The sequence below is a fragment of the Peromyscus californicus genome, unplaced genomic scaffold, assembly GCF_007827085.1.
Source record: "Peromyscus californicus insignis strain IS unplaced genomic scaffold, ASM782708v3 Scaffold_3__1_contigs__length_106647218, whole genome shotgun sequence".
NCBI lineage: Eukaryota > Metazoa > Chordata > Mammalia > Rodentia > Cricetidae > Peromyscus > Peromyscus californicus.
In genome coordinates this window covers 49033782-49060803 of record NW_026294551.1, presented here as the reverse complement: position 1 = coordinate 49060803, position 27022 = coordinate 49033782, and the positions used below count along the sequence as shown (strand labels likewise).

The window sequence follows — 27022 nt, the reverse complement described above, 5'->3', positions numbered from 1 at the left end:
TTGGGGGAGTCCTTGCCCTGGAGGAGATGGGAATGAGGGGTGGGCTTGGGGGAAGGTGAGGGGGGCAGGAGGGAGGAGAACAAGGGAATCCGTGGTTGATATGTAGAACTGAATTATATTGTAAAATAAAATTAAATTAAATTAAAAAAAAGATTTACTTTTGGACATGTAAATACTACTGTTTCTTAAAGAATGCCTCAGGAAAAGACACAGTATTTACATGTTTTGGTTTTGCATGGCAACCATATTTTCCCTTGGTCATAAATTCAGGAACCCCAAGCATAATGGCATCTCTATTCTCTGTATACTGGTTTAGGTAAGAACCCAAAGTGACTGGTAGTTGTTTCAAGTTCCAGTTTAGTAAAACTTTGTGTTATATCTCACGATGTAACCATCCCTGAGAATTCTACTATTCACTACTACAAAATGTATAGTAACCCAGTATTGTGCATTCACTTTTGCAGTTATCGAACAATCATTTCCTTCAAACAAACTTCTGTGCCATTCATTGCTACTGTCCATTTCCCCAGCCTGATCTCATGCTGCCAGAGGAAGCAAATCTATGTGTTTTTCCATCATTAATATTTTATATGAATGGAACCAAATAACATACAATCTCCACTCTCTTTCACTACTTTGATGTTTTTCAAGCTACATGCATATAGGAATACATCAATATTTCAGTTAATTACTATCACTGATTAGTATTTCCTTGGATTGTATGCAACATGTTTTCCCTAGTCATCAGTTAATGGCCCTTTCCACTTTGTGAAAATTATAACTATTATTGCTATAGACATTCACACTAAACTGCCTTTTGGATATTATAGTAATTGCAGGTAGACAACTCAGAGTAGACTTTCTGTCTCCTGTGGTAGCAATCATATGTTGAACTTCCTAAAAGATTTTTTATTTATTCTTTTAGAATTCATGCAGTGTATTTTTATCATATTTTTTTCCTGTCCCCCAATTCCTAATCCGAAGTCCAGGTCAGCCAGACTGAAGCACAGGAGTCCTACTTTCCTCCCCATAACATGGCCCAGCCTGACACTGCTGCTAGATAGTGTAGGGACTTGTCCAACTTTTGTTACTGGTTTTGTTGTTGTTGTTTGGGACAGGGTCTCACTGTGTAGCCCTGGCTGTCCTGAAATTCACTCTGTAGACCAAGCTGACCTTGAACTCACAGAGATCTACCTGCCTTTACCTTCTGAGTGCTGAGATTAAAGTCAAGCACCACCACACCCAGCCTGATGTACCTTCCCCAAAGCCCAATGGTGTTATCCCTCGCCTTACTTCCTCCTATAGTCTGCCCTCCCATCTCCCAACACATTTAGTCTTCCAATTCTAGCTTTCCTTTACCCTTTTATAACACTATGCAATATTTTACATTCCCTGAAAGAGTCTCCTCTTGCCCTCTGGTGAGGTTTTCTTTTTTATAATAGCCATTCTTTTGTTTTAGATTTATTTTATGAGTGCTTTGCTAGCATCTATGTATGTGCCCCCATGTGACTGCCTAGTACCCACAGAAGGCAGAAAAGGGCGTCAGATAACCTAGAGCTGGAGATTTGGATGGTTGTGAACCATCATGCGGGTGTTGGGAATCAAGCCCAGTTCCTTTGCAAGAGCAAGAAATATTCCCTACTGCTGAGCCATCTCTCCAGCCTCCAATAACAGTCATTCTTTCTTGGGTAACCTGGAATCTCAAAGTTGTCAGCTTAAATTACTCTGATAGCTAAAGATGTTGAACATGAGTTAAAGAATATATTAGTCATTAATATGACTTGTTTTGAAATCTCCATTCCACTGTAGAGGCATTTAAGTATTTGTTTAATTTATCTCTTATCAATTTAAAATAATTTTTATTCTTGAAGAGTTTCAAACACATGTGCAATGTATTTTGGCCATATCCACCTCACAATTCCCCAACTTCATGTCCTCTTTTTTTTGAATACCCACTGAGTCTACTGCTCATACTGTATGGGTGTAGGGATATCCAGTGCAATCTGGGCAACTGACCAGAGGTAACACACCAGAAGAAAACTGACTCTTAACTAGCAGCCATTATCTGCCAATAGCTCCTCAGAGCGAAGTGGGATCTCATGATCCTCTCCCCTTCCCATACTAAAATGCTAGCTGGTTTGCTCTTGTCCACACAACCATATCTGTTCTGAGTTCATGGCCCTGTCGTACCCCAAAGACATCCTTTTACTCAGTCCTGTGAATTTTCTGGCTCCTACAATCTCTATACCCCCTGTTCTGTGATGTTTCCTTATCATTGAGGAAAGAGAGTATGATACAGCCAGGTGGTTGTGGTACAGGCCTTTAATCCCAGTGTTAGTAAATAGCAACAACTCTGGGTTTGGTGTCCCAGGTTTCAGCACCAAAATGCTAGTAAATTGATGGCTGAAACTGCAAGAAGACAGTTCAGCCCTGGAGGGCGGGGTATCCTGGACACCTCGAGCTACTCAGAAAGAGAGCTCTGCCCTGCAGGTGTCCTGGACACCTGGAGCTGTTTAGCACAGCTCTGATGGCTGAGACTGCAAAGAAACAGCCCAACCTTGGAAAAAATTTTTATGACTTCTCGGGAGAGTCAGGCCTGGAACTGCTTCAGCAAGGAAGGGTATCCTGACTCTTCAGGAAAGTCAGGGAATCCTGACTCTTCAAGAAAAGTCAGGATATACCTGGTGTGATGGGGGATGTTATCCCCAGAGGACACAGCAATCCTGCTCCTCTCCTGGAGAGCTGCAGTCTCTAGCTCAGTGTTACCAGCTCTCTCTTGCTCAATCCACTATAGGACATCTTAGCAAGTTTCTTCTGTTCAGCTCGCCCTTGCTCAGTCCACTATGGGATGTCCCAGCAAGGTTCTTCGGTTCACCAGTGAATGAAGGTCTTTACCAAAACTCTTGAGAAAGAGGTTTATTTGGGAAGGAGGAGTCCAGGAGAGTGGCTGCCTCTACCAGGGTGGTGAGAACAGCTCACAACTGACTGGGCAGGACGGTTTATGAAGGATGTCTAGGGGGTGGAGTCAACTGTGATTGGCTAGGTTTTTTCTGCCCAGGGATTGACCAGTTTTGTGGGCAAGGGGCAGAGATGGCCCTGATTTCAGGGCCAAACTGTTTCTTTCACTGGCCTTTCTTGGCTTTTTGACACTACCTCTAAGGCCAGGGCACATTTCTTTCACTGACTCTGATTCTAGGGGCCAAGAGTGTTATTCTGGTACTAATTTCATAGTCAGGGCATATTTCCTGGGTTCTGGGTTTGGGGATAAAGTGTTCATTTCTCTGGCTCAGGTCCCAAACACAGGCTATGTTTTTTTTTCCCCTGGTCCTGGGCCCTAGGGCCAGGATTCTGCTGTCCTGCTCTGTGATTGGTTGGTTTCACAAGTCAGTTGGACATGGGCAGAGATGGCTCTGATCTGAGCTAAACTGTGTTTCTCTCACTGGCCTTATTTGAGCCATCCTTTCCTAAGTCTGGGCTCCAGGGTCAGGGTGAGTTTCTTTAGCCAGCCCCTTTTCCCTACACCCAGCACTTGGGAGGCAGGGGCAGGCAGATCTCAGTGAGTTCGAGGCCAGACTAGTCTACAAAGTTAGCTCCAGGACAGCCATTATACTGTTGGACAGAGAAACCCTGTCTCAAAACACCACCCCGCAAAAAGAAAAGAAAGTATGATACAAATATTGGATGCTAATACTAAACACTCCACAATTATTTATTCTCTATATCATGGCAGTTGTAAGTCTTTATATAAACCTCTGTCCATCAAAAAAAAAAGAAGTGTCTGTGTTAAGGATTAAGAGCTGCACTAATCTATGAGTATAATGGTAAGTATTTATGACACAGTTTGGTACTATGTCCATTTAGCAAAATAATAGTAGTAGGTTCTGACCTACGCCTATAATTCCATAGCCATGGGTTCTTGGTCAAGATTACAGTACTGTGCATATGTTCCTTTCCATTCAGTGGGCCTTAAATGCAAGCAAAAAGTTGTTGGTTACTTCCATAACCTTATGGCCACTATCACACCAATGCCATATCTTACCAGATGTATCATTATTGTAGCTTTCAGGTTTCATAGCTGGGTAAGACGTGTATGACTTTTCTTCTCCAATATCCAACATATCACCTTTTGACACTGTGAAAGCTAGCCCACACGATCCTTCCAGGTCAGAACCAGTTTTATTTCTCTATTTTCTGTGACCAGGTCATATAGCATCTTCAGCCATAAGGTTTTAGAATCAAATTTTGGTGGGAAAACAAGAGTAATAAGAATAATCTGTTTTGGAGAGTCTCTGTGAACTTCTGATCAACAACTAGAAGGAAGGTATCCCATGTGGATTTTTAATCTAATAGTTTATGCCTTCTGGGAATAGCATTATCCTCATGTGTTGGGTAATTCCAATCATTCTGTCTTTCCCACATATATAATAAAAATATATAAATATGTTATATTTGTATATATTAGGAATCTTAAAATAATAACTCACCATATTTTCATACATCCTTAGTGTTAGTTATCCCTCTCTCAACACAGCGCACTGGTTTATAATCTGAACCCTCTCTACACTTAATGCGTCCCCATTATTACCTTTCCACCTTTATACTACCTGTGTTCTACCATAATCCTCTATTAAGTTTCTTCCCCATCCCCACGGTCATTTTCTACTTTCTGGGCTTCTATAGGTTAAATACAGGTTAAACATACAAAGCTAAAGATTTGAAGCGAGGCTCTCTATGTAAGAGAGAGCGTACAGTGCTTATTTTCTGAATCTGGTTTACCTTATTGTAATTTCTCCAATCCCATCTATTTTTCTGCAAATTTCACTTTTCTTAATGTAACAGCCTATAAATACAGGCAAAGATTTCCTGAATAGAACTCTATTAGCTCAGGAGTTAATGCTAACAGCTGACAAACAGGGCCTCATGAAATTAAAAAAGCTTCTGTATAGCAAGTATCAATTTCACATATCTTCTTAGTTATGGGGGAGACAGTTCCTTCTCTTAGTGCTGACACCACTTCTGGCTTGAATTTGTGCAGGATCTGTGCATGCTGCCACAGTCTTTGTGAGCTCATACGTGCAATCCTGTTGTGTCTAGAAGGCACTGTTTCCTTGGAGTCACCCATCAACTGTGACTCTTACAATCTTTCACCTCTTCTTTCAAGTAGATCCCTGAGCCTTGGGGTATTTTTGAAGATGCTGTCTTTTCAAAAGTGTGTATTTTTTACTTCCTTGTAAGAAATCAAGTGTTCGCAAGTGTATGAACTAATGTCTGAGTTTTCAGTTTGATCCCACTGATCAATATGCCTGTTTTTATGCATGTGAGATGTATTGATTTCACACAAAGTGGAAAGAACGATCTAGTCTCATTCTTCTACATGTGGATATCCAATATTCTCAGCACAATTTGTTGAAGAGATTGTCTTTTTTTTCCTCTAGTATGAATTTCCAGTCTTGATATAGTTTTCATTGTTATTGATTATATGTTCTATTACATGTTCCAAAATTAGGTTTTTCTCAGGTAGAGAAAAGTGATTTAATTTGTATATGTTCTCCTTTATCACTGATAATTCTGTTGTACCATACCACTGAGATTTCAGTTTATCAATGACAAGAACTGGTGCAACCTTTACAACCACATAGAGAATAATATTCCAGGAAGAATGTTCAGTGGAAAGGCACAACATAAACGTTGTATGGATAACTGTCTATGTTTATGGATAGTTATGCACACAAAGAAGAGGCTGCTCAGGTAAATGGGTAGGAAATGATATCATAAATCAAAACATGAAAAGACAAAGAGAAGATGTAATAGGATTTAGCACTCAAGTTCTTGTGTGTTAAGCTAGAAATGCTCACAGAGCCTTACATGAAGATGTGCAATTGACAGACATGCAGAACAGCAGAGAGTTTTTGAGGCGCTGGTCTTCAAACAAAGATGAGAAAGTGAATGGGATCTAGAACAGAGGAACAGAGTTTACACCATAACTTAGAGGGACTGAAAGGATGGAATGAATGGGTCAAGGTAGGGACCTAGTTCATGGGAACTAGAGTGTGTAACAGTTAATGTGACATGACAGTGGTTGAACAGCCTAGTTTTCAATATAAAATATCAATTTAGGGGATTTTCAGGTAAAATTATAAAATTAGAGGCAATGTTAAAAATGAATTTGGTTCTAATCGAGCTTCTTTTCATGGTTTTGGGGAAATAAACTTGAAATTGCTGCTGGCCAATAATTTCAGGGGGAAAATGGCACTAATGACACCATTAGGGAAGAGGATCACAAAAGTTTTTCAGGATCAGGACAGTCCAGATAGTCAACCTAGAAATAAAAAGAAAGGAAGCTAAGAGATGAACTGATGTAAAAATTAGTGTAGGAATAACAGAAGGAGACATTAGGAAAAGGTTGTGTTTGAGATATTGGGATGCTATGGAGCATCTGCCTAGGATCATGATATGTCACTTATTCATATTTAAATATTATATGCCAGTCAACACATAAATTTGGATAAAATAATAAAATCTTGGAAAATGGGGAATCAATCTACCTTAAGGTATACCATTTTGAGGCATATAACCAAAGTATGCTCCATCCTACCACTAGTAAACTTGCTCAACTGTGTTCATTATGGTTTTATTCATAATAGCCAGGAACTAAAAACAACTTCAATGTTCCTAAACTGAAGGATAAATAATGAAAATGAGGTACATTTACACAATAGAGTATTACTCAGATGTTAAAAAGTGACAAATTTTGCATGCAAATGAATGCAACTAGAAAAGGTCATCCTGAGTGAGATAACCCAGATCCAGAAAGATAAATATCCAATGTATTCACTTATAAGTGGATGTCAGCTGTTAAGTAAATGGCAAACTACAATCCAAGCACCCAGAGAAGTGAGGTAAAGAGGAGGGCTTTGAGGGTGGGACATGGATCTCCCTTGGAGCAGGAAATAGACAGGATTCTGCAGGTAGAATGTGGTGGGTGGGGTTAGGAGCCAAAGGGATGGGGATGGATGGAGGAGGAGAGTGCTGGGACAGACAGCTGGAATTGGGGGCACTTGGGAGGGGGCAGTGTGGAAGCTTAGTTCAGTGCAAAATTACTGTAATTTTTGAGGTTGACTCTAGTAAGGATTCCTAGCACTGGAGAATGCAGAGTCTTAACTGGCCATCTTTTGTGACCAGGCAAGTCTTCCAGTGGTGAAACTGGGTTATATTCAGGTGAGCTATTGGTCAAGAATGTCCTGGTAATCTCTAAATAACCCAGCCTGATGCTAAGACAAGTTAGCTCTCTGACAACTGACAGTGGGGTTTCCTTGCTGAGGGCAATACCCACAGGTCTCATTGAACTTAGAGGTCAAGCTGATTTGGGCTTCGAAACTTCACCCCTACATTCTTGTCTCTTTGTCATGGGAAGGTACTCAGCAGGCTACAAAAAGAGAAATGTTGACACCAACTCAGTCACAAAGCCATCCACCTACAATCTGTCCTGCCTGCAAGATGAGCTGAGGCAATGGAGGTGCAGAACTTGTGGGAGTGGCCAACCAGTGTTTGGTTTTACTTGAAGTCCACTCCATGAAATGGAGCCCATATCCTACACTGTCTGGATGGCCAGTAATGGAATACTGGATAGCCCAGAGGCCTAGGGTACAACCAAACACCTGGCCAAAAAAATCAATGATTTCTTATGATATTCTGCTATACACATAGATTGTTTCCTTGTATAATTGTCATCAGAGAGGCTTCCTCAGGCAGCAGATGGGAGCTGGTACAGAGAACCATAGTAAGACATTATGCAGAAATAGAGAGAGTCTACATTGGAGGTCTCCATCGGGTCCCTCTCCTCAGAGTTCTGGGAACCCCATGAGAGAGGGGGAGGGAATATTGTAAGAGTTAGTGGGGATAGAGGATCCCAGGAGAACAAGGCCCACTGAATCAACTAAGCAGGACTCACATGGGCTCACAGAGATTGAAATGGCAAGCACGGAGACTGAATTGGTCTATACCAGGTCTTCTGAGTATATGTTAGGGCTGTTATCTTGGGAGCAAACATAGCTCTAACTCTTCTGCCTGCTCTTGAGACTCCATTCCTCTTATTGGGTTGCCTTCTCCAGCCTCGATATGAGGGCTTTTGCCTTGCATTATTGTATCTTGCTTTTTCACGTGTCACTGTCTTCTCTTGGAGGCCTGCTCTCTTATGAAGAGGAAATGGAGGAGGAGCGGATTAGGGGAAAAGGGAGCTATAAGCTATGAGGGTTGGAGGGAGGGGAAATGGTGGTTGTGATGCATTGTATGAGAGAAGAATCTATTGTCAATTTTAAAAAGGAATGTAGGAATGGAGAACTGATAAAACAGTGGCTCTTACTAATGCTTTTCTAGAATCACACATACAAGGCAGAGGATGGCATCATTGAGTTTCTAAGGTCCCAATCCCTAACTGAACTACTTTGAAAAACTGGATTTTGCAAAAGGAAATATTATGCAGTGTGTTCTTGAATGTGGGTCCTATTGTAGGAATACATTCTGTAATATTAATATCAATATATTTACTAGGTAAATATAAGTAAAAGTCCCAGTGTTGCCTTATAAAGAGATTTTCTTCTTGCAAAGGACCCTTCTCAGGGCATCTTTCATATCTCTGTTCCTCAGGCTATAGATAAAGGGGTTCAGCATGGGAGTCACCACTGTGTACATCATGGCCATGACAGTATCCTTTACAGTAGAGTTATTACTTGGACATAAGTATAGCCCAATAATTGTCCCATAGAACAGTGACATCACAGACAGGTGGGAGCCAGAGGTGGAGAAGATCTTGTGGATAACCCGAGAAGATGAAACCTTTAGGATGGAGCAGACAGTTCGTACATAGGAAACAATAATGAGTAAGAATGGGATGCCAAGTATGAGCCCTCCCAAGATAAACATCAAGAGTTCATTAATATATGTGTCAGAGCAGGCCAACTTGAACAAGTCAGATATGTCACAGAAAAAGTGGGGTATCACATTGTCCCTACAGAATGACAATCTAGCCAAGAGTAGAGTGTGCAACAGGGAACAAAGCATGGTAAATACCCAGATCAGCACTACAAGATGCACACAGAGCTTGGGGCTCATGATGCTGATGTAATGAAGGGGGAAACAGATGGCTACATAGTGGTCATAGGCCATAAACCGAATAAGGAGGTTCTCCATGTCTGCAAAAATCATTAAAGTACATTTGTGTCAGACAACCCACATAGGTGATAGATGGGTCCTGGCTCTGCATGTTCTGCAGCAATTTGGGCATTGTGACAGAGGAGAAGCAGAGGTCAGAGAAGGACAAGTTGCTGAGAAACAAGTACATGGGAGTGTGGAGATGGGAGTCCAGTAGAATGAGGATGACGATGATGAGGTTCCCCAGGACAGTGGTGAGGTACAGGGCATAGAACAGGAGCTGGTGCTCTGGGGGGGGGATGGGTAGGCCCAGGAGGAGGAACTTGGAGATGACAGTTTGGTTGCTCATTATCATTTTTCATCTCCAGTATCCTAATGAGAAAATACTGGCTAATGAGTCTATCACATGTCTCAAAGCCGACAAAAGAGTAGAAACATCAAGAGATTTAAGCAACTTCCTCTGAAATGCTACACCCAAGCATGACTGCTTGTATCTTCATGGACTGACAGCATTTAATGCAGCTGAATTCAGAGTTTGCACACTTAGACAATGTGTATTAGAATTATAGAGGGGTAAACATGTAGGAAAAAGAAATCATGCACCATTTAAAAAGATTGCTTTCAGTGAGATATCCTTCAACCTCTCCTCTCTAATTCATCTCATGTCTCCCTTTCAAACTCATGACCAAATCTTCTTTAATTATGTTCTCTCTCTCTCTCTCTCTCTCTCTCTCTCTCTCTCTCTCTCTCTCTCTCTCTCTCTCTCACACACACACACACACACACACACACACATACACACACATCTATTTAGTCTTGCTAGTATGTATGTGCTTTTTGTGATAACCACTTGACATAGGATAATCCATGGGGGACTAGACCTTGAAGAAAACTGATTCTCCCTGTCACATGAGCCATTTATTGCCATTTTCCTAAATTGCCATGATTTCTATTGATTTCAAATGCATCGAGGGAGTTGAGGGTTCATGGGTGCTGCTTCCCTGTCACATCTAGAAGACATTATCTTGAAGTACAGCACTGGTTCTCTGGTTTTTATAATTTTTATTCCCTCTTCCAAGATGGTGCCCTAGGCTTGGGTATAGTGGTTGTACTGAAGTTACAACAGTTGGGACTAGACACACCACAGTCACATGTTCTCTGAATCTTGGCCAGTTGTGGATCTCTGTAAGAGTTTTCATCTGTTGCCAAAATGGTTCTTTTTTTGAGTAATGAGAGCTATACTTTTCTCTGAGTATACAAGTAGAAACTATGTTAGTTTAGGAAAATGGCAGTAGTAGGTTCTCCTCTAGGGTCTATGACTGGCTAGGTTTGCAGAACAAGGCATGAGTTCCTTCCTATTGTTTGAAATGTAAGTAGAATTAGCCAGTTTTTGGCTACCCCAAGACATAAGTGTGACTATTGCACCACTGGGATGCCTTCCCCCACTTGTCGTTGTTGTGGTTTATAAACTTTGCAGTGGGGTATGACTATTCTTTGTTTTTCTCCCCTTGCTTCCTGCATAGCACCTTCCAATCCTGAGGGCTAGTCCCCAACGCAGGGCCTTCTGAGTCAGATTTAGCTCAATTCTCCCAAGTCCTATGTCTGAAATGTATGGTGTCTTCACCAATAGGAACATATCTTCAAGTTCTATGAGGAAAACAAGAGCAGGGGTAATAGCCTGTATTTTTTTTTTGGAGTCTCTTGGACTCTACTGACCAACAAGTGGAAGGGAGATTTCTCATAACTGGCACCGGGATTTTTGTTGAGTAGTCTATGGCTCTTGTGAGGAGTATTCATACCATGTTTCATAACTCCATCATATATACTCATATACACTATATATGTATTTATAAGTATGATTATGAAATAATGTGTTTGCCTATGGCCTGTTCAAGCATCCTGAATTTTATTGATCTCTGCTTCATCCCTCTTTCTGTAATGCCCTCTTCCCTCCCCAGTTAAAATCCTCCCCCTGCTTTTCCCTTTCCCCCTTCATAGCATTTGTGCCCTAGTATCCAAGAAAATAACTGCAACAAATGCTGGTGAGGACGAAGACATAGCCAGATATCAAAGACAATCTTTCCTCCATTGACTACTCTACTAAACCTCCTCTTTTGTGTATTGAACAGTTTACGTGGCATGCCCTTTCATGTAGGTCTTGAGGGACATCTGACATAACATATTAATATCGATACATTTATTACATAAAATAGGTAAAATTCCATGTGTTACAATTACAAAGAGATTTTTCTATTGCAGATAATTCTTATTAGAGCCCCCTTAATTTCTCTGTTCCTCAGGCTGTAGATGAATGGATTCAGCATGGGAGTCACCACTGTGTACATCATGGCCATGGTAGTCTTCTTTACAGTGGAATTATTAGCTGATGGACATAAGTAAACACCAATAACTGTCCCATAGAATAGAGACACCACAGACAAGTGGGATCCACAGGTGGAGAATATCTTATAGATGCCCCGAGAAGAAACCTTGAGAATGGAGGAGATAATTCTTGCATAGGATGTAACAATGAGTAGGAATGGTACAATAATGATGGGCCCTCCCATAATAAATATCATCAACTCATTGATATAAGTGTCTGAGCAGGCCAGCTTCAGGACTGCAGTTATGTCACAGAAAAAGTGGGGGATCATATTGTTCTCACAAAAAGACAATCTAGCCATGAGTAGGGTGTGCATCATGGCATTGAATGTGGCCAACATCCACAATGGCATCAAAAGACTGGCACAGAACTTGGGGCTCATGATGCTGTTGTAATGAAGGGGGAAACAGATGGCTACATAGCGGTCATAGGCCATGGCCACAAGTAGGAAGCTCTCCATGTCTCCAAAAGCCATAAAAAAGTACGTTTGTGTCAGACAACCCACATAGGTGATGGATGGGTCCTGGCTCTGCATGTTCTGCAGCAATTTGGGCATTGTGACAGAGGAGAAGCAGAAGTCAGAGAAGGACAAGTTGCTGAGAAACAAGTACATGGGAGTGTGAAGATGGGAGTCCAGTAGAATGAGGATGATGATGATGAGGTTTCCCAGGATGGTGGTGAAGTACATGGCCAGGAACAAGGCATAGAACAGGATCTGGTGCTCTGGGGGAATGGAAAGGCCCAGAAGAAGAAACTGGGGGAGGACACTTTGGTTGTTTCCAGTCATGATCTGCCTCTAATGACTTTAATGAAAATAATTAATAGTTTTATAAACTCCTATTGGTTGAACATGTGTGAGTTCATAGACCACTTCTAATCTTTTTTTCATTTCCTTACTTTAGAAAGAATTTTTCTTCATTATTTATATTCTTTAATTTTTATAATTTTTGCTTCACTCAAGTATAGAATAACCTTGATACCTTAACTTCTCCAGTTGTCCCTGGTAACAGATGCATACAACCCTAGTCCTTTATACTCTGCTGACAGCCCCATCAAGCCATCTCCATGACGTAGTGAAAACAGTCGTTTCTATTACACACATGGCATGTTGCAAGTTCTATAGTAGTTAATCTTACTCTCATCAAAATAACTGTAATCTCTATATCCAAATATGTTCACTCATTATTACCATGAATGGCTTTTCTTAACATTGCTTTAGCATGTTCTAATTGTCTAGTATTGCCTAATGACTCCTAACTGCTTCTGATACACAAAATGTATTGACATATCTATTTCCTGCCCACCTACTTATACTAGGCAACTGTGGTCCACAGTTTTATAGTTTTATTCTGTGAATTTTCTTGAAGGATTTTTGTACACCTAGTCCTTTTAATTCTATATAAGCCCCAAGATAAACACAAATACTTTAATGTGCCAAAGTACCATTTAAAAGTCAGGTGTAGCTATCTCTGTAATCTATAGAATTCACTACTTCATTGCTGACTAATCATCTTCCTTGTTTTTTCCCCCACAGGCATTGAAGGCTCAATACATCCCAAGAGTAGTTTACTCCTTCTTCTCCCAACATCTTTCTCCCATGTCTCTTGTTTCTTACAATGTAATAAAAAGCAATTCAAGAGGCATTATATGAATTTTATTGCACATCATTTTTCCTTACCTTGAACTCTATTGCATCATTTAGATGCTCATCTTCATCTTCCTTTTATCCATCCACTTAAAACCATCCAATCATATTCTTAGAATTGGAGGCCACCATATCTTGTCTGAAATATTGAAGTCAGCATTCACTTCCATCCCATGTCCCATGTCTCAACAGTATTGTCTTCAGTATGTTTAACCCACACAGGCATTCTGAGATGGAAATACAGTCCTCTCTTTCCTGATTCATTCTTCAGATGACTATCTTGTTCTTAAGGACAAAATTCATTTCATTTGCACAATCAGTACTTGCTTTCCTGACTCATACCAACTTCTACAGTCCAATATGGCCTTACCCAGTGCCTGTATTCTTCTCTTCAGCAATGCTGTACTTCAAATTGAAGTTTGTGCCTCCATAATTTCTTATTTGGTGTTCTCCTAGTCTATCATGTCCTCTCCTTTGTGGTGTGGCTTGTCCAACCCATCTTTCCACAATATGACATGCTATTTGCTAAGTCAATACTTTCTTATGTTCCTACACACAATAAGACCTTCTACCCTGGTGCCCCAGCATCTGGTACTCACCTCACAGCTACCGATGTCCCTGATCACTGGTTCACATTTATTGTTGCCAGAGTGTAGATTTCATGCAAGAAAGGTCATGCCTGCCCTCATACTGAAATAACGCCAACCCTGCATGAATGTGACCCAGTGTTCACAAAGATTTCCAGGTTGTGCTGTAGACTGAGACAAGAATATTTCAAATCTAAGGCAGAAATGCACATTAAATCCAAATAATTGTTCTTCTTCAGTCTCCCAAGAGTATAAAGTCATTAAACTTGACTTTTTACCGAGAAAACTTGACGCTCTTGTGGTTAGCTTCAGAGATATCATTGTATTTATGGAAAGTATTAGGGTGGTGAAGATGTTTTGCTCTTTTAAAAAGTACTCATGATTCAAAACTTTTATCCTTCAATTCATATTATTCTACAGATAATGATGTAGGAAAATAATTATGATGGGTATTTTTATAAAGACCAGAAAAATAAACAAATATGAAACAGTATGCATGTTTAATCCTTCACCTAAGTTCATCTTCAGATATTCATATCTAACTACCTAACTTGATAGTTAATTATTGTAAGAAGTGGTATAGGACTTGATAGCAATTTTGGTCAAAGTATTGTTTTGAATATTTCTATGAAGATGTTTTGCAATGTTATTAACCCTTAAATTAGTAGGTAACATTATCAGGGAAAATAACTTTAATCCTTCCTAATATAACAAGCCTCACATGAGCAGTTGGAAGAAAAAAGAGAAAATCTACATTTTCTTGAGAAACATCATCCAGACTGCCTTGGATTTGACACTATAACCTCCACTCTTCCAGGGAATCTGGTCTGCAGCTACTGGACTTACCAATTCCCAGTTATGTGGGCTGTATCTTTCAAACAGATATTTGTTCTGTTCTGTTTTCTTCTAGATAATTCTGTCTAATGAACCCCAGTCCATATCAAAGTTAGCAAAGAAGTCATGAGAAGCACCAAGACATGTGGGAAAAGGGGCTTGGCATTTAGCTCAGTGGTACTGTAGCTATCTAGCATGCCCAAGGCCCTGAGTTCCACCTCTAACTGAAAAAAAAATTAAGAAAATGAACAACACACAAAGAGATGGGAAATCCTTTCACTGACACTGTCTGGCTGAGTCCAGCTGCTGGAGTCTCCATCCTGCTGATGGTCCTCAGGGCAGTTGTACTAACAGTTTAACACTTGCATGTTATGTTTGGTGACAAAGGGAAGAACATTACAGGTGAGATCGTGTGCCTAGTATCTCAGAATTATTCTTATTCTGTGAATGAGTGGAGCCCATGTCTTATGGAGACTTACATGCAGAGATTTTAAAGCAGAGGCCACCTGTGAAGCTTGCTGCTGCTGACCAATGGACTTCACTTCTTCAATTATCGACCCAAATGGCAGATGAGAATCTCCTATGGATATGATTCTACCAGTTACTATACATGCAGCTCAACTGGGATTCTCTGAAAACACTGACTCTGGTTTATAAATAGACATTCATGTGATGTCAATAATGTGGTTAATGTGTTGTGATAAGGAGCAAGTTCTTTTGGATAGGAGATCTGTTCAAAGTTTACTAATGTTCTGAAGCTAAAGATGTAATAAAAGAATGTTTAAGAACACCAGCATTGCCCTACCCCAAAGAGCTGTTATTAGGTTGAAATGAAAAAAGACTTGCCTAGTAAGTAATTGTAATAACCCCATTATTAGCAAAATTATTATCAATGTAACTGTGGAGCAAGGTATTTCTACAGTATGACAGTGTTACGTAGTACAGAAATGGCAAAGAATGTTATCCTACCTGAAAACTGCCAGTCATACTGTCATAAAACTTGAAATGCAAGATCCATAGTTTGAAGGACAGTAAGGTACCTCCTGACAATTTATCTAGGATGACTGAGGGTATATTAAGGTTCCTGCTTCAGACCCTGGTCACTTTTATTTATTATAAGACAGGAAAGAACAGCCTCCGTAGTCAACACCTTCTTACATATCCCCTTCTAGACATCTCTGGACTCAGGGGCTCTGCATCCCAGTGGAGTCCAGATCCTGCATGGCTTATTAAAGATACAATAATTGCCCAGGACCTATCTAGGACCAATTCTTTCAAAGCCCTGAGGTGGGAACTGATGATGGCTACTGATCACTCCTGAACATACTTAGTGGAAGGTGGAAATGAAGAGAAAGTCAGATGCATACTTACCCTTTGTGTGTTCAGGGAAAGTTCAGGATTTATGTGTAATTCCAGCTTAGATTTTTAAGTAAGCTAATGGTGGGTTATTTGAAAACCACTGAAGTAATTGCAAATGCTCTGTGTTTAAAGCAATTGGCTGCTTTGATCTAGATTATCATTTGTGGGGATGGAGCTGCTCACAGCATTCTTTGTTACTCTCTCACTTTTCTTGGCATGTGTAACATGCCTCCTCTTTAATTTCTCATCTTTGGAACTTATGCCCACTTTGCTTTTTTTAGCTTTGCTAGTGGCTTTTTTTAAATTACTCTATTAAAAGAATCAGCTTTTGGCTTCATTGAATTATTTTGAGATTTGATTTTCAATTTAAACTGATTCTCTGTCTCTCTGTCTCTGTCTGTCTGTCTGTCTCTCTCCTTATATGTCTGTGTGTGCTTGTGTGTGTGTGTGTGTGTGTGTGTGTGTGTGTGTGTGCATGCATGTGTTTGTTTGTTTGTGCATGTAATTTCTTTTTCCCTGATCCCTTTGAGTTTAAGGCATTCATCTTTTTCTAAGTTCCTAACACAATTAACTTTAGATCTTTTTTTCTTTTCCAATGTTTGTATTCTAGGGCATAAATTTCCCTTTAAAGTCTAAGTTTGCTGTTTTCCCAACAATTTTGATAGTTGTCAATTTCTCTATGTTAATTTCAAAGTATATTTAGGTCTTGAAAACCTAACTCTTTTAGAAAAAGAATCAAAATATTTATATATTGGGAAGTATGTGGTTAAGCTATTCATAGGCAACATAATTGCTAACGTAGAATTGCAAAACCTTGAAAAGGTTCTAAGCTAGCAACATCACAGGATACAAATCTGAAAGTACATATTGAAATATTTCCTAATCACTAAATAGTTTGTTATTAACTTTTTGACATACATTAACTTCTCCATATACATTAACTTCTCCCTCACACAGGGGAATATGTTCCAATGCCTCAGAAGATGCCTGAAAGTAAAGTTTGTACCAAAATTTTAGTGAAATTTTGAAAGTGAAACCTCATAATGTTTGTATATGTTAAAGTTTCACTTACTAAAGACTAACAGTAACTAATAATAACAATTAGTTATAATAATTTATCATCATTAAAGCCATCTGATGATTCTACATTTCTCTCTCAAAAATATTTCACAGTGTTACCCTCACCTTTCTACTTTTGGTCATGAGGACTATTATAATGCCTATGCAGCAGGAAATAAGGTGAAGGACACAGGCAATGTAGTACAGGTGTAGGCTGCTCTCTAAGCTTCGTTTGAAGATTTACCCATCACTTCCTGTATAAGGCTTCACAGCACAAGAGTGGATTTGATTCTCAAGATGGCTGAAGAGCACCTCACAGGGAGGGCAGCTGATAGAATGTGGAAATGCTAGATGAGATGATTATTCAGATCTCTTGTAGGATGGAGACTGAGGGCACTCAGTTTTCATAGTACTGCATGGGGTGACATCATTTAAAACTGCAAATTATTAATCTCTAGCATTTTCCATTTAATATATTCAGACTGCAACTGAGTGAAGGTAGTTGAAACTGTCTTTATTAAGGAATAATCAGAGGTAGAAGTCTCTAAAATGCACTATATACCTATCTGAAGCTGTCACGGAAACAGTTTATTTTGGTTTATGACTTGAGAGTTTAGGTCCACCACGGCAGGAAGGCATGACAGCAGAAATATCGGGTAGCTTGTCATATTGAATCCACAGGCAGGAAACACAGCGGTGAAGGTTGGTATTCCATCACCTAGGACTGTATGTGTAAAATCTAATTTTTATGAAACTGTGAAAATACAAATTAAAGTGTTATGTCAGGTGTTCAGTTCACGCGGGTCCGTGGAAAAATCAGAGTCACTCTAGGATGACTTTTAGCCTTTGCAGCTGCAGGGGAGTCAGCCTCTGGCAAACTGACTGACTGTAGCTTTGCAAAAGGCTTTTTTATTGTTATACAATTTATACCTTTAGCAAGTCAATTTCTACATACCAAAACCTCTTATCTGAAGCTCCCCAAAGAGACAAATGCCAAAGCAATTCCTAGTCTCAGGACATCTGTTTTCTGAGTCTTCCCACAACCAAGTTTTGCATAGGCAAATAAAATGACTCCTAATGATATCTATCTATACTCATAGATCATTGTCTTATTCAGTCATCATCAGAGAAGCTCCTTCCTGCAGCAGATGGGAACCTATGACATTACTCAGAGGGAGACTCCTTGGAACACACAGCTATAAATGGGATGTCTCCATCAAATACCTCCTCTCAGAGATCAGAAAATCCACAGATAAGGAAGTAGAAAGAATGTAAGAGCCAGAGAGAATCGAGGATACCAGGAGAACAAGGCCCTCTCAATCAACTGAGCAACACTCTTGTGAGCTCACAGAGGCTGAAGCAGCCATCACCAGGCAAACAGAGGTCTGCACCAGGTCCTCTGTGTATACGTTATAGCTTTCAGCTTAGTATTTTTATGGGACTCCTGAGAGTGTGAATCAGTGGGTCTCTGACTCTTGTGCCTGCTCTTGGGGCTCTTTTCTTTCTGTTGGGTAGCATTGTCCAGCCTCAACATGGTGGTTTTCGTTTTGATTTGTCAAAACAAAAAATCAGATAATAGTTAGATACTCTCACAATGTTTGTGCCACTATTGCAGCAGCATATCATGAGGGCAGATCACCATTGTACACCAAAGGCTTTAGAGCTGAGTTGCTGTTTACCTTCCTCTCCGGTAGTTTGCAGGGTACCTTCTAGTACCATGAACATATTCAGTATGGGTAAAGGCTCTAGTTAGGCACCAGCTTGATTCTCCATGAGATATGCTGGTGTTGTTATCAGCAACAGGTCATTGCCATCAGTTTGTAGAGAAACCTCCAGTGCCCAGAAAGGGTTACATCTAATAGTTATTGGTCAAAGGGGCACCATGGGAAACCTTGAAACAACCCAGGGTATTTCCAGGCTATTAGTTGCTCTCTAAAGACAGATGGTACAGACATAAAGTTTTCTAATTATGGTGCAAAAAATTCTATATACAGAAAAAGAACCCCAGTCCACCTGTCTCATTGTTGAAAATAATTCTTTCAAGGAGGACAACAGGATTTAGTATTTGCATAAGTGTTGAGAAAATCTCCTATGACATCTTTCTCTGGGATCCTGAAAAGTGTCTTCATAAAGATGGAGATGAGGTGCTGTCAAGTTCACCTAGTTAAAGTATAGAACTAGCTCTGCTGATGTGGCTGACAAGGTTTGTGACAGAGGACCTACAGTAGCAAATAAAGTGTATATGCTTCCCAAAGGGTGTGTTCTTCTGTTGGGGAATGTGGCAGCAGTTTAACTGGTATGGAAGTTGAGGATGCTATTCAACCATGTCTGCTCCTTTCATCAGTTTTTCATTGTGTGTCTAAAGAGCTGAAATAAACTTCTTAAAGGAGGAAAGGGTTGTTCTAGTCATGATTTCAAATATTTCTGTCCATGGCCGCTTGGCTTAACATCTCTGATCTCACATTGAGGTGATACATCAACAGAAAGGATATGGTAACCAGAAAGCAAAGAAAGAAAGATGGAGCAATAAAAACAAGTATACCCTTCAAAAGCATGCTTGTGATCTACTTCCTCTAAATAAGCCCACATTCTATTTTCTTCAATCTCTCCATAATGACATCATATTATGACCCATCACTGGATGGATCCATTGGCTAGGTCAGGGTTATAAAGATCCTATCACATCTGCAAAGTCTTCTGAACACTGTTTTTGGAACCAGACCTTCAACACACAATTTTAAGGAAACATTTCATAACCAAAGCTTAATGTTTGTGTAAAATACTATATAAAGAGCAGAGTTGTCATTCTGTGTGGGATGAATGATACTTAATACTAAAGAAGATCTTGAGTTTTATACACAACTGGAACAGAGAACTGAGCTTAGAATACTGAAGAATTTATGGCTACCTCACAGTATTTCCATGTACGAAGCTAAATGTTAATACAATCTATAGTGAGCTAATGATTGCAAGATCAACAAATATGTAGATTCCCTGGGAATGGAGGTTCTCAAAATATCACTATATACAGCATCTGAGCCAGATGATGGGAGCCAAGTGCAAGGAACAGGTACTGAAATCAGAAATTACAAATGTCATCTACGGTTCCATGGCCAATGGTATGATTATGATAATGGGATATGCTGTTAAGTTTCACCTAGAAAGGTAAGGAGCCAAAGGCTTTTAAAAAATAATGCCCCAACAAATAATTGAACATGATTTGAGGGAGTTATTTTTCTTATTTATTGGCATAGATGCAAAATTAGCCCATATACACTTAATCTTCATTAGTAGTGTATGTATCTCTCCCTAGGGCCTGTATATAGCAAGTTGGGTTGTATTGAGATTGGGTCACATGGGAATATTTTCAAAGCATGCACCTCTTGTGGTCATATGCTGCCATAAAATTTGATATATTAGACTTATAACAATTCTAGTGTGAATTATTATAAGTCTAACATATTTTAAATCACGTACATTATGGTGCTTAAGTACTTTAGGAGTCTCCTAACTGCACCTTTTAACCCTCCATAAAGTAGGTTCTAGGTATGAATGATTCCTGCCAATCCCCAATGGAACCAATGACTACATGTCCATCTGTGAGTTTCATGCCAATTTCACCTTCCCCCAAACAAAACCAGATGTGATCAGGGTTGTATCAGTCACTATTACAGGACTCTTAATTGGTCCTAGAAAGTTTCCGACTAATTAATTTGTCTTTATCGAGTGATTTTAGGATCTGGACTCCTCTGGGAGTGAGTTCCCTTAGGCCCAGGAATGAGTAGAATGGGAGATATGAGCAGGGATGGTACACAGATCATGACCATAGAAGCATTACTTCATTAGCCTGCAATTAATAAAGGGATTGGCTCAGGCTTGGCTCTTAGAGTCACTTGAAGACATTCTTGGTGAGTTGGGAAGGATAGTGACTAACCAACTTCTAATGTCCTTCTAACCCAAAGGTCTAGTTTTCCAGGTTGTATAATTTCCTACAGTGTTGAATTTTACATGTGACAACTTCTCTATTCTGTGCTTCGCTGCCTTTCACATCCTTCTAACCCTCTACAAACATTTTCACTGTTGTTTTCCAGGCACTTTGTTGATGATAATATTCGTTGATATCACTGCACACTACATTCTTACCAGATTCTATCACATCAGTGTAACGCCAGCTCTGTGATCCATACAGGCTTGATGGAGTCATTCTTAAACTTTGTTTTATTTTAAAAGTAACTGAAGAGATAGATCTCCTCCTAGGAATAGTACTTTAATGTTTCTGAAGAATCTAATAATGGATAAATTTAAAGGTAGCACAGTACATTTATCACAGCAACTGACTTTCCGAGGCTGTTGATTAAAAACGAAAATTAGGAGCAAAGCTACACAGAGAAACCCTGTCTCAAAAAAAATTGAAAATTAGAACTGAAGGAAAACAGGCAATATTTGAATAAGATACCCTGGTGGTTTTCACACACTTTAAATTTTAGAAGCACCATCTTAGGTGATTCTTAGGTTAACTGTAGCCAGGGAACTTGGGGTTTCATGGGTCAGGAAACATGAAACTGTTGTCTCCTCCACACAGCATCTACATATGAACTATCTCATCTGTGATTCCTAGTCAGTCTAGACACCAGAGATGGGATCTTGTCAGGTGCAAGGGAGGCAAACTTCTAACTCTGTGTGTAAGTTTGCAGTAGATATTTCCCCCTTAATGCCAACAGATAACTTTGAAATATAAAAGTTATTAATGAAGATGAATTAAACATTTTAGGTGGGAGACCTCAGTATAAGGTCTTCCTGGAAGTCTCTATGTTCCATTTGTCAGATTTAAGGCAAAGTGGGGTTTATTAAAGTCAGAATATTCCAGAAATCCAAAGAAGCCGTAACATACCCACATATAAGAGGGCATAGAAATAGGGATTGAGGGTGAGAGAGAGATAAAGAGTAAATAAGGGTTCACTTTAATGTCAGCTCCCTGAACTACAGAGACTGGCCAGCCTGGAATCTGTAAGTCAGGGAAGGGAGCTGATGTCCGAGCAAGTCCTGGAATTACAGTCTTGAAACTAAAGGCACTCTGCAGCAGGGTCTTCTTTTCCTTGGGAGATTGCAGATCCTTCTGTTAATGCTTTCAGTTGATTGGATGAAGCACACCACATTATGCCAGGTGATTTGATTCACTCTCAGAGTGCACTGAGGTAAATAAATGTTAACCAAATTGCAAAATGTGTGCAAAACTAATATGATTTGAGTTGACACATAAAATTAACAAGCACTTGGGGGCATATGTATTGGCGAAAGAGCTCACACAGGATAAGGGTAGAAATATTCTCACATTTACTAAAAGTGCAACCATATTTCTTCTTAGGATACGGATATCAATTACATCACACAGAATGAAGTATGAAAACATTTAGATTATCATTTTAATTGGTAAGTTGAGTAAGTCTCATACATAAAGCTCCATGATACTGTCTATGTTTGCAAAATTACATACTTGAACATTTAACAGGATGTCAAAATTATGGGTAAAGGGTTAAGGTTCGTAAATTTTTGTCAGAGAAGAAAAGCAGTAGTTATTATAGTTTGATAGGAATTGGTGGTTTTAAAAGTGCATGAATGCATTTCCTAGTGAAAAAGGAAACTGATAACATTAAAAGGATATGAGGTGAATGCAGTCAGCATGTAGGGTGTCCCTACTGCAGGATGAAAGCAGACATGTCTTTCCTGAACGGAGTTTACAACCTGGGGGGAGTCAGTTATAAACAGCTCATCAAGGCATCGAGTGCTGTAGGATCTGACTACCAGATAGATACATGGGAAAATGGCAGCAATTCTCCCCTACTCTAGATAGACTTGGGAGATTTATTTTAGAAAGCCACACATACTGTACCTGAAAGACAAATGGTAATCCAGGTGAGTGGGAGAAATGGGAAGGAACGGCTAGGCAGAAGGGTCAGCAGATATAAAAGGCAGAGCACTGGAAGGTATACCCTCAGATCCAGCATTACTGGAAAATGGAGTGCAAGCATCACTGGGTGACCAAATGGGACTGTGGAGGCAGGGAAGATTGGGCACTACAATATCAAGTGTGCCCCTGAAAGAAATTTAGCTTTCATCTTAAGAGCAGTGAGAATCTACCAACAATTCATTCAGCAAGGAAGGATGATTGGATTTCCACTTTACATATAAAGAGGTAAAGAAAACTGAGAAGAGTCCTGAAGCTTAGAATGAGGAGGGTGAAATGTGAGATAATTTCAATAGCCTAAGGGAGATGAAGCACTTGTTTATTTATAATGTGTGTGTGTGTGTGTGTGTGTGTGTGTGTGTGTGTGTGTGTGTGTGTGTGTGTGTGTGTGTATAATGTATATTTAGGACAAAGGTGAATTAAACATAAAGTTTAGGATCTATATGTTTTACTTGATGGGGTATAGATAGTGAAAGAAAAGAATGAATGAAATAAAACGCTCAGATTTCTGCTTTGATCATGGATTCCTTTTACTGGTATGAGAGACTGAAGGAGGATGGGTAAGTGAAGGAACAGAATGAATGTGAAAGTTTTATTTGGAATCTGCTGTGTGTTCAATGCTTGCAGTACATTCTAGGGAAAAATCATTCATCCTCAGAAATCAGAGCTCTGTAGGATAAGATAGAAACCCGACCTGAATCTTAAATGGTAATTTAAGCCATTCAAATGCATGACATTTTCTTTGGTATAGGTATAGAATCATAAATTAAGACTGTTCACACAAAGACCTGGGGAACACTGAGATGTAAGAAACTGAAAGAGCTGAAGCAAATCATAACCACTGAGGACACATAATCAACTGGCGAGCAAGAGAAAAGCTAACACATTTTGTATCTCATGTAACAATAGAATTTAGAGCTTAGTCTTACTACAACTTGATATGCCATGTTCTGTCAATATCCATGGGAGGCCTGCCCATTACTGGTTAGAAACAGATGAGGACTGGATGGAGGTGGGTAGAAGAGGGAGCGGGGAGGGATGGGGAGGAGAGGAGAAAGGGGAAACTGAGGTCAGATTGTAAAACAAACAAATGAAAGAACAAACAAATAAAAAAAGAGTAGAATTTAAAGGATGTAATACTGAAACGTACAAAATTTACAAAAGACTTAGTCTTTTATGCCTATAGAAATTTTTGCAATTTTGGTGTGGTGATAATATTTTGATGACTGTGAGATTAATTCTTATAAATGACATATAATAGATATATGTTCATTCATTTGAAATTTTGAGGGACCCACTATTTTCCCTACAGATATTACAGAAAGGTCATGCCTGAAGACAACCAAACTGTCATCTCCCAGTTCCTTCTCCTGGGTCTGCCCATACCCCAAGAGCAACAGCACCTGTTCTATGCCCTGTTCCTGGCCATGTACCTCACCACCGTTCTGGGGAACCTCATCATCCTCATCCTCATTCTACTGGACTCCCATCTCCACACACCCATGTACTTCTTTCTCAGCAACTTGTCCTTCTCTGACCTCTGCTTCTCCTCTGTCACAATGCCCAAATTGCTACAGAACATGCAGAGCCAGGACTCATCCATCCCCTATGCAGGCTGCCTGGCACAAATGTATTTCTTTTTGTTTTTTGGAGATCTTGAGAGCTTCCTCCTAGTGGCCATGGCCTATGACCGCTATGTGGCCATCTGCTTCCCACTTCATTACACCAGCATCATGAGCCCCAAGCTCTGTGTGAGTCTGGTGGTACTGTCCTGGGTACTGACCACATCACATGCCATGTTACATACTTTGCTCTTAACAAGATTGTCTTTCTGTGAAAACAATGTGATTCCCCATTTTTTCTGTGATCTATCTGCACTGCTGAAGCTGGCTTGCTCTGACATTCACATTAATGAGTTGGTGGTATTGATCATAGGAGGGCTTGTTGTTGTACTTCCTTTCCTACTCATCATAGCATCTTATGCACGCATTGTCTCCTCCATCCTCAAGGGCTCTTCAACTCGAGGCATCCACAAGGTCTTCTCCACTTGTGGTTCTCACTTGTCTGTGGTGTCACTGTTCTTTGGGACAATTATTGGCCTCTACTTATGTCCATCTGCTAATAACTCTACTGTGAAGGACACTGTCATGTCTATGATGTATACAGTGGTGACTCCTATGCTGAACCCCTTCATCTACAGCCTGAGGAACAGAGACATGAAAGGAGCCCTAAAAAGAGTATTTCAAAAGAAAAGTCTCTTCTGATGATGATAATCCCCTTTTAGATGTTTTCATAACAATATCAGGTAGATATATTTATATTAATATTACCAATGCTTGACTTTTCCCCACTTTGGTCTATTTTATTAATGGAGCATTCTATGTAGTTATTCAATATTCAAAAATGTGAATATTATTATTCAATTATTCAAAAATGTCTATTTAACTAGGGACCCCACTGTGAGTTGATGTCCTTGTGATTTATAAAACTATAGCATAAGAGCTAAGAGTTTTCTAAAATGACGTCCCCATTTCTTACATCAGTGTGGGAGAGGGAAGCGGGAGGAGGGATGAGAGGAAGATATGTGATAGGTATGTAAAAATGAATTTAAAAAATTAAAAATGAAAAAAATGTGTCCTGGATCTTATAGTTTTCTACAGAACTCTACTTTCTCTATGTAATCATCTTAAAAATATGCTTCATAATCTGAGTTCAATATTCAGAAACATCCACACATTTCACCCTCCCAGATATGTGCTATTGTTTCCCACATATATCATCTTACAGGAAATTTTCACACGATATGGTATTTAAGCATTCTCCCCATCCTAATTTTTTTCATGAGTATATAATCTTTTCTGGGATATGCTGGCCATAAATAGATATTTTCTAACACTGTCAGTACAGCATTGTATTTTGTATTTTCTTGAGAATTATGCCCAAGGGATGTAACTTTTTTCTCCAGTAATGAAGCAAGAAGACAGAGACTGGTTGAAAGTTCAGTTGTAAGGATGCTATATTTGTGTTTATTTGTACTTTGGGAATTTTGGATTTAAAAACTTTATAGCTATGTTTATTTTATTCCCCATAAAAAGTAGAGACAGTAACCTGATTTGTTTTGCAGATGGAAAGTGGAACTCAACAACCTCCCATACCACACAGGGTGAGATGAGTTAAGCCCCTGTATGATGGAAGACTATATGATTCTACAGTTTTTTTCCTTTTCTCCCACTTCAGAAAGAAGAGAGCCACTGGTCCTTTTAGACCCTTAGCATCACTGTGGTATGGAGTAGGCTTCCAGCTATGACGGATTCCTTTCTTCTGTTGAGTATTCTTATAGAAACCAATGCTACCTCTACATCATCTTATGTCCTCCATTAACTCCTATGTTGTTCAAATCTTAGATGGTCTTTTAATAAAAAACCCAGAGCCAAGTATCAGGGGGGAAGCTGAAAGATCAAAGAAGCAGAGCAGCCAGTCACTAGTTCATACCTATATGAAATCCTCAGCCTAAAGAGAGTGAGCTCCTGTTTCCTCAGGCCTTATATAGCTTTCTCTGCCTTGCCATCTTACTTCCTGGGATTAAAGGCATGTGTGCTTCCCAAGCAAAGGCATGACATCTCGTGTGCTGGGGTTAAAGGTGTGCACACCACTGTCTGGCTCTGTTTCTCTCCTACACTGGATCAATCTCTTGTAGCCCAGTGTGGCCTTGAACTCACAGAGATCTAGAGGATCTCTGCCTCCCGAGTGATAGGATTAAAAGGTGTGTGCCACCACTGCCTGACCTCTATGTCTAGTCTAGTGACTGGCTCTGTCCTCTGTTCCTCAGGCAAGTTTATTAGGATACACAATATATCACCACACTCTTACATATCTATGAGAATCCTAGGCCTTCCTCCAGAGCTCACTGTTCCTCTTTTCATATGCCCAGTACACAGCTCCAGTTGGGGTCCTGTAGCAGTTAAATCTCAATGTGAAGAAACTTGAACTGTTCCTGTTCTTCCTAAGACCTTTTATTACATATCTTGATTTATGATGTC

At 39.8% G+C, this 27022-nt stretch overlaps 3 protein-coding genes across 3 annotated transcripts; 1 reads left to right on the top strand and 2 right to left on the bottom strand.

Moving 5' to 3' along the window:
* Positions 1–8580: 8580 nt before the first annotated feature.
* On the bottom strand, positions 8581–9505 carry LOC128121951 (olfactory receptor 1468-like). The gene is given in 2 exon segments (XM_052757064.1): positions 8581–9202; positions 9204–9505. Coding segments are annotated over 2 exon segments (924 nt in total).
* A 1879-nt stretch (positions 9506–11384) lies between these two features.
* Positions 11385–12320, bottom strand: LOC128121898 (olfactory receptor 1468-like). The gene has a single exon (XM_052756967.1). It carries the CDS (start codon positions 12318–12320, stop codon positions 11385–11387), a length of 936 nt encoding a protein of 311 aa, XP_052612927.1.
* An 11990-nt stretch (positions 12321–24310) lies between these two features.
* LOC128121862 (olfactory receptor 1468-like) lies at positions 24311–25246 on the top strand. Its single transcript, XM_052756904.1, has one exon. It carries the CDS (start codon positions 24311–24313, stop codon positions 25244–25246), a length of 936 nt encoding a protein of 311 aa, XP_052612864.1.
* Positions 25247–27022: the final 1776 nt, after the last annotated feature.

Bases quoted from the DNA above. Each gene is read 5' to 3' on its own strand.
- LOC128121862 (XM_052756904.1), top strand. From the start codon at position 24,311: ATGCCTGAAGACAACCAAACTGTCATCTCCCAGTTCCTTCTCCTGGGT.
- LOC128121898 (XM_052756967.1), bottom strand. From the start codon at position 12,320: ATGACTGGAAACAACCAAAGTGTCCTCCCCCAGTTTCTTCTTCTGGGC.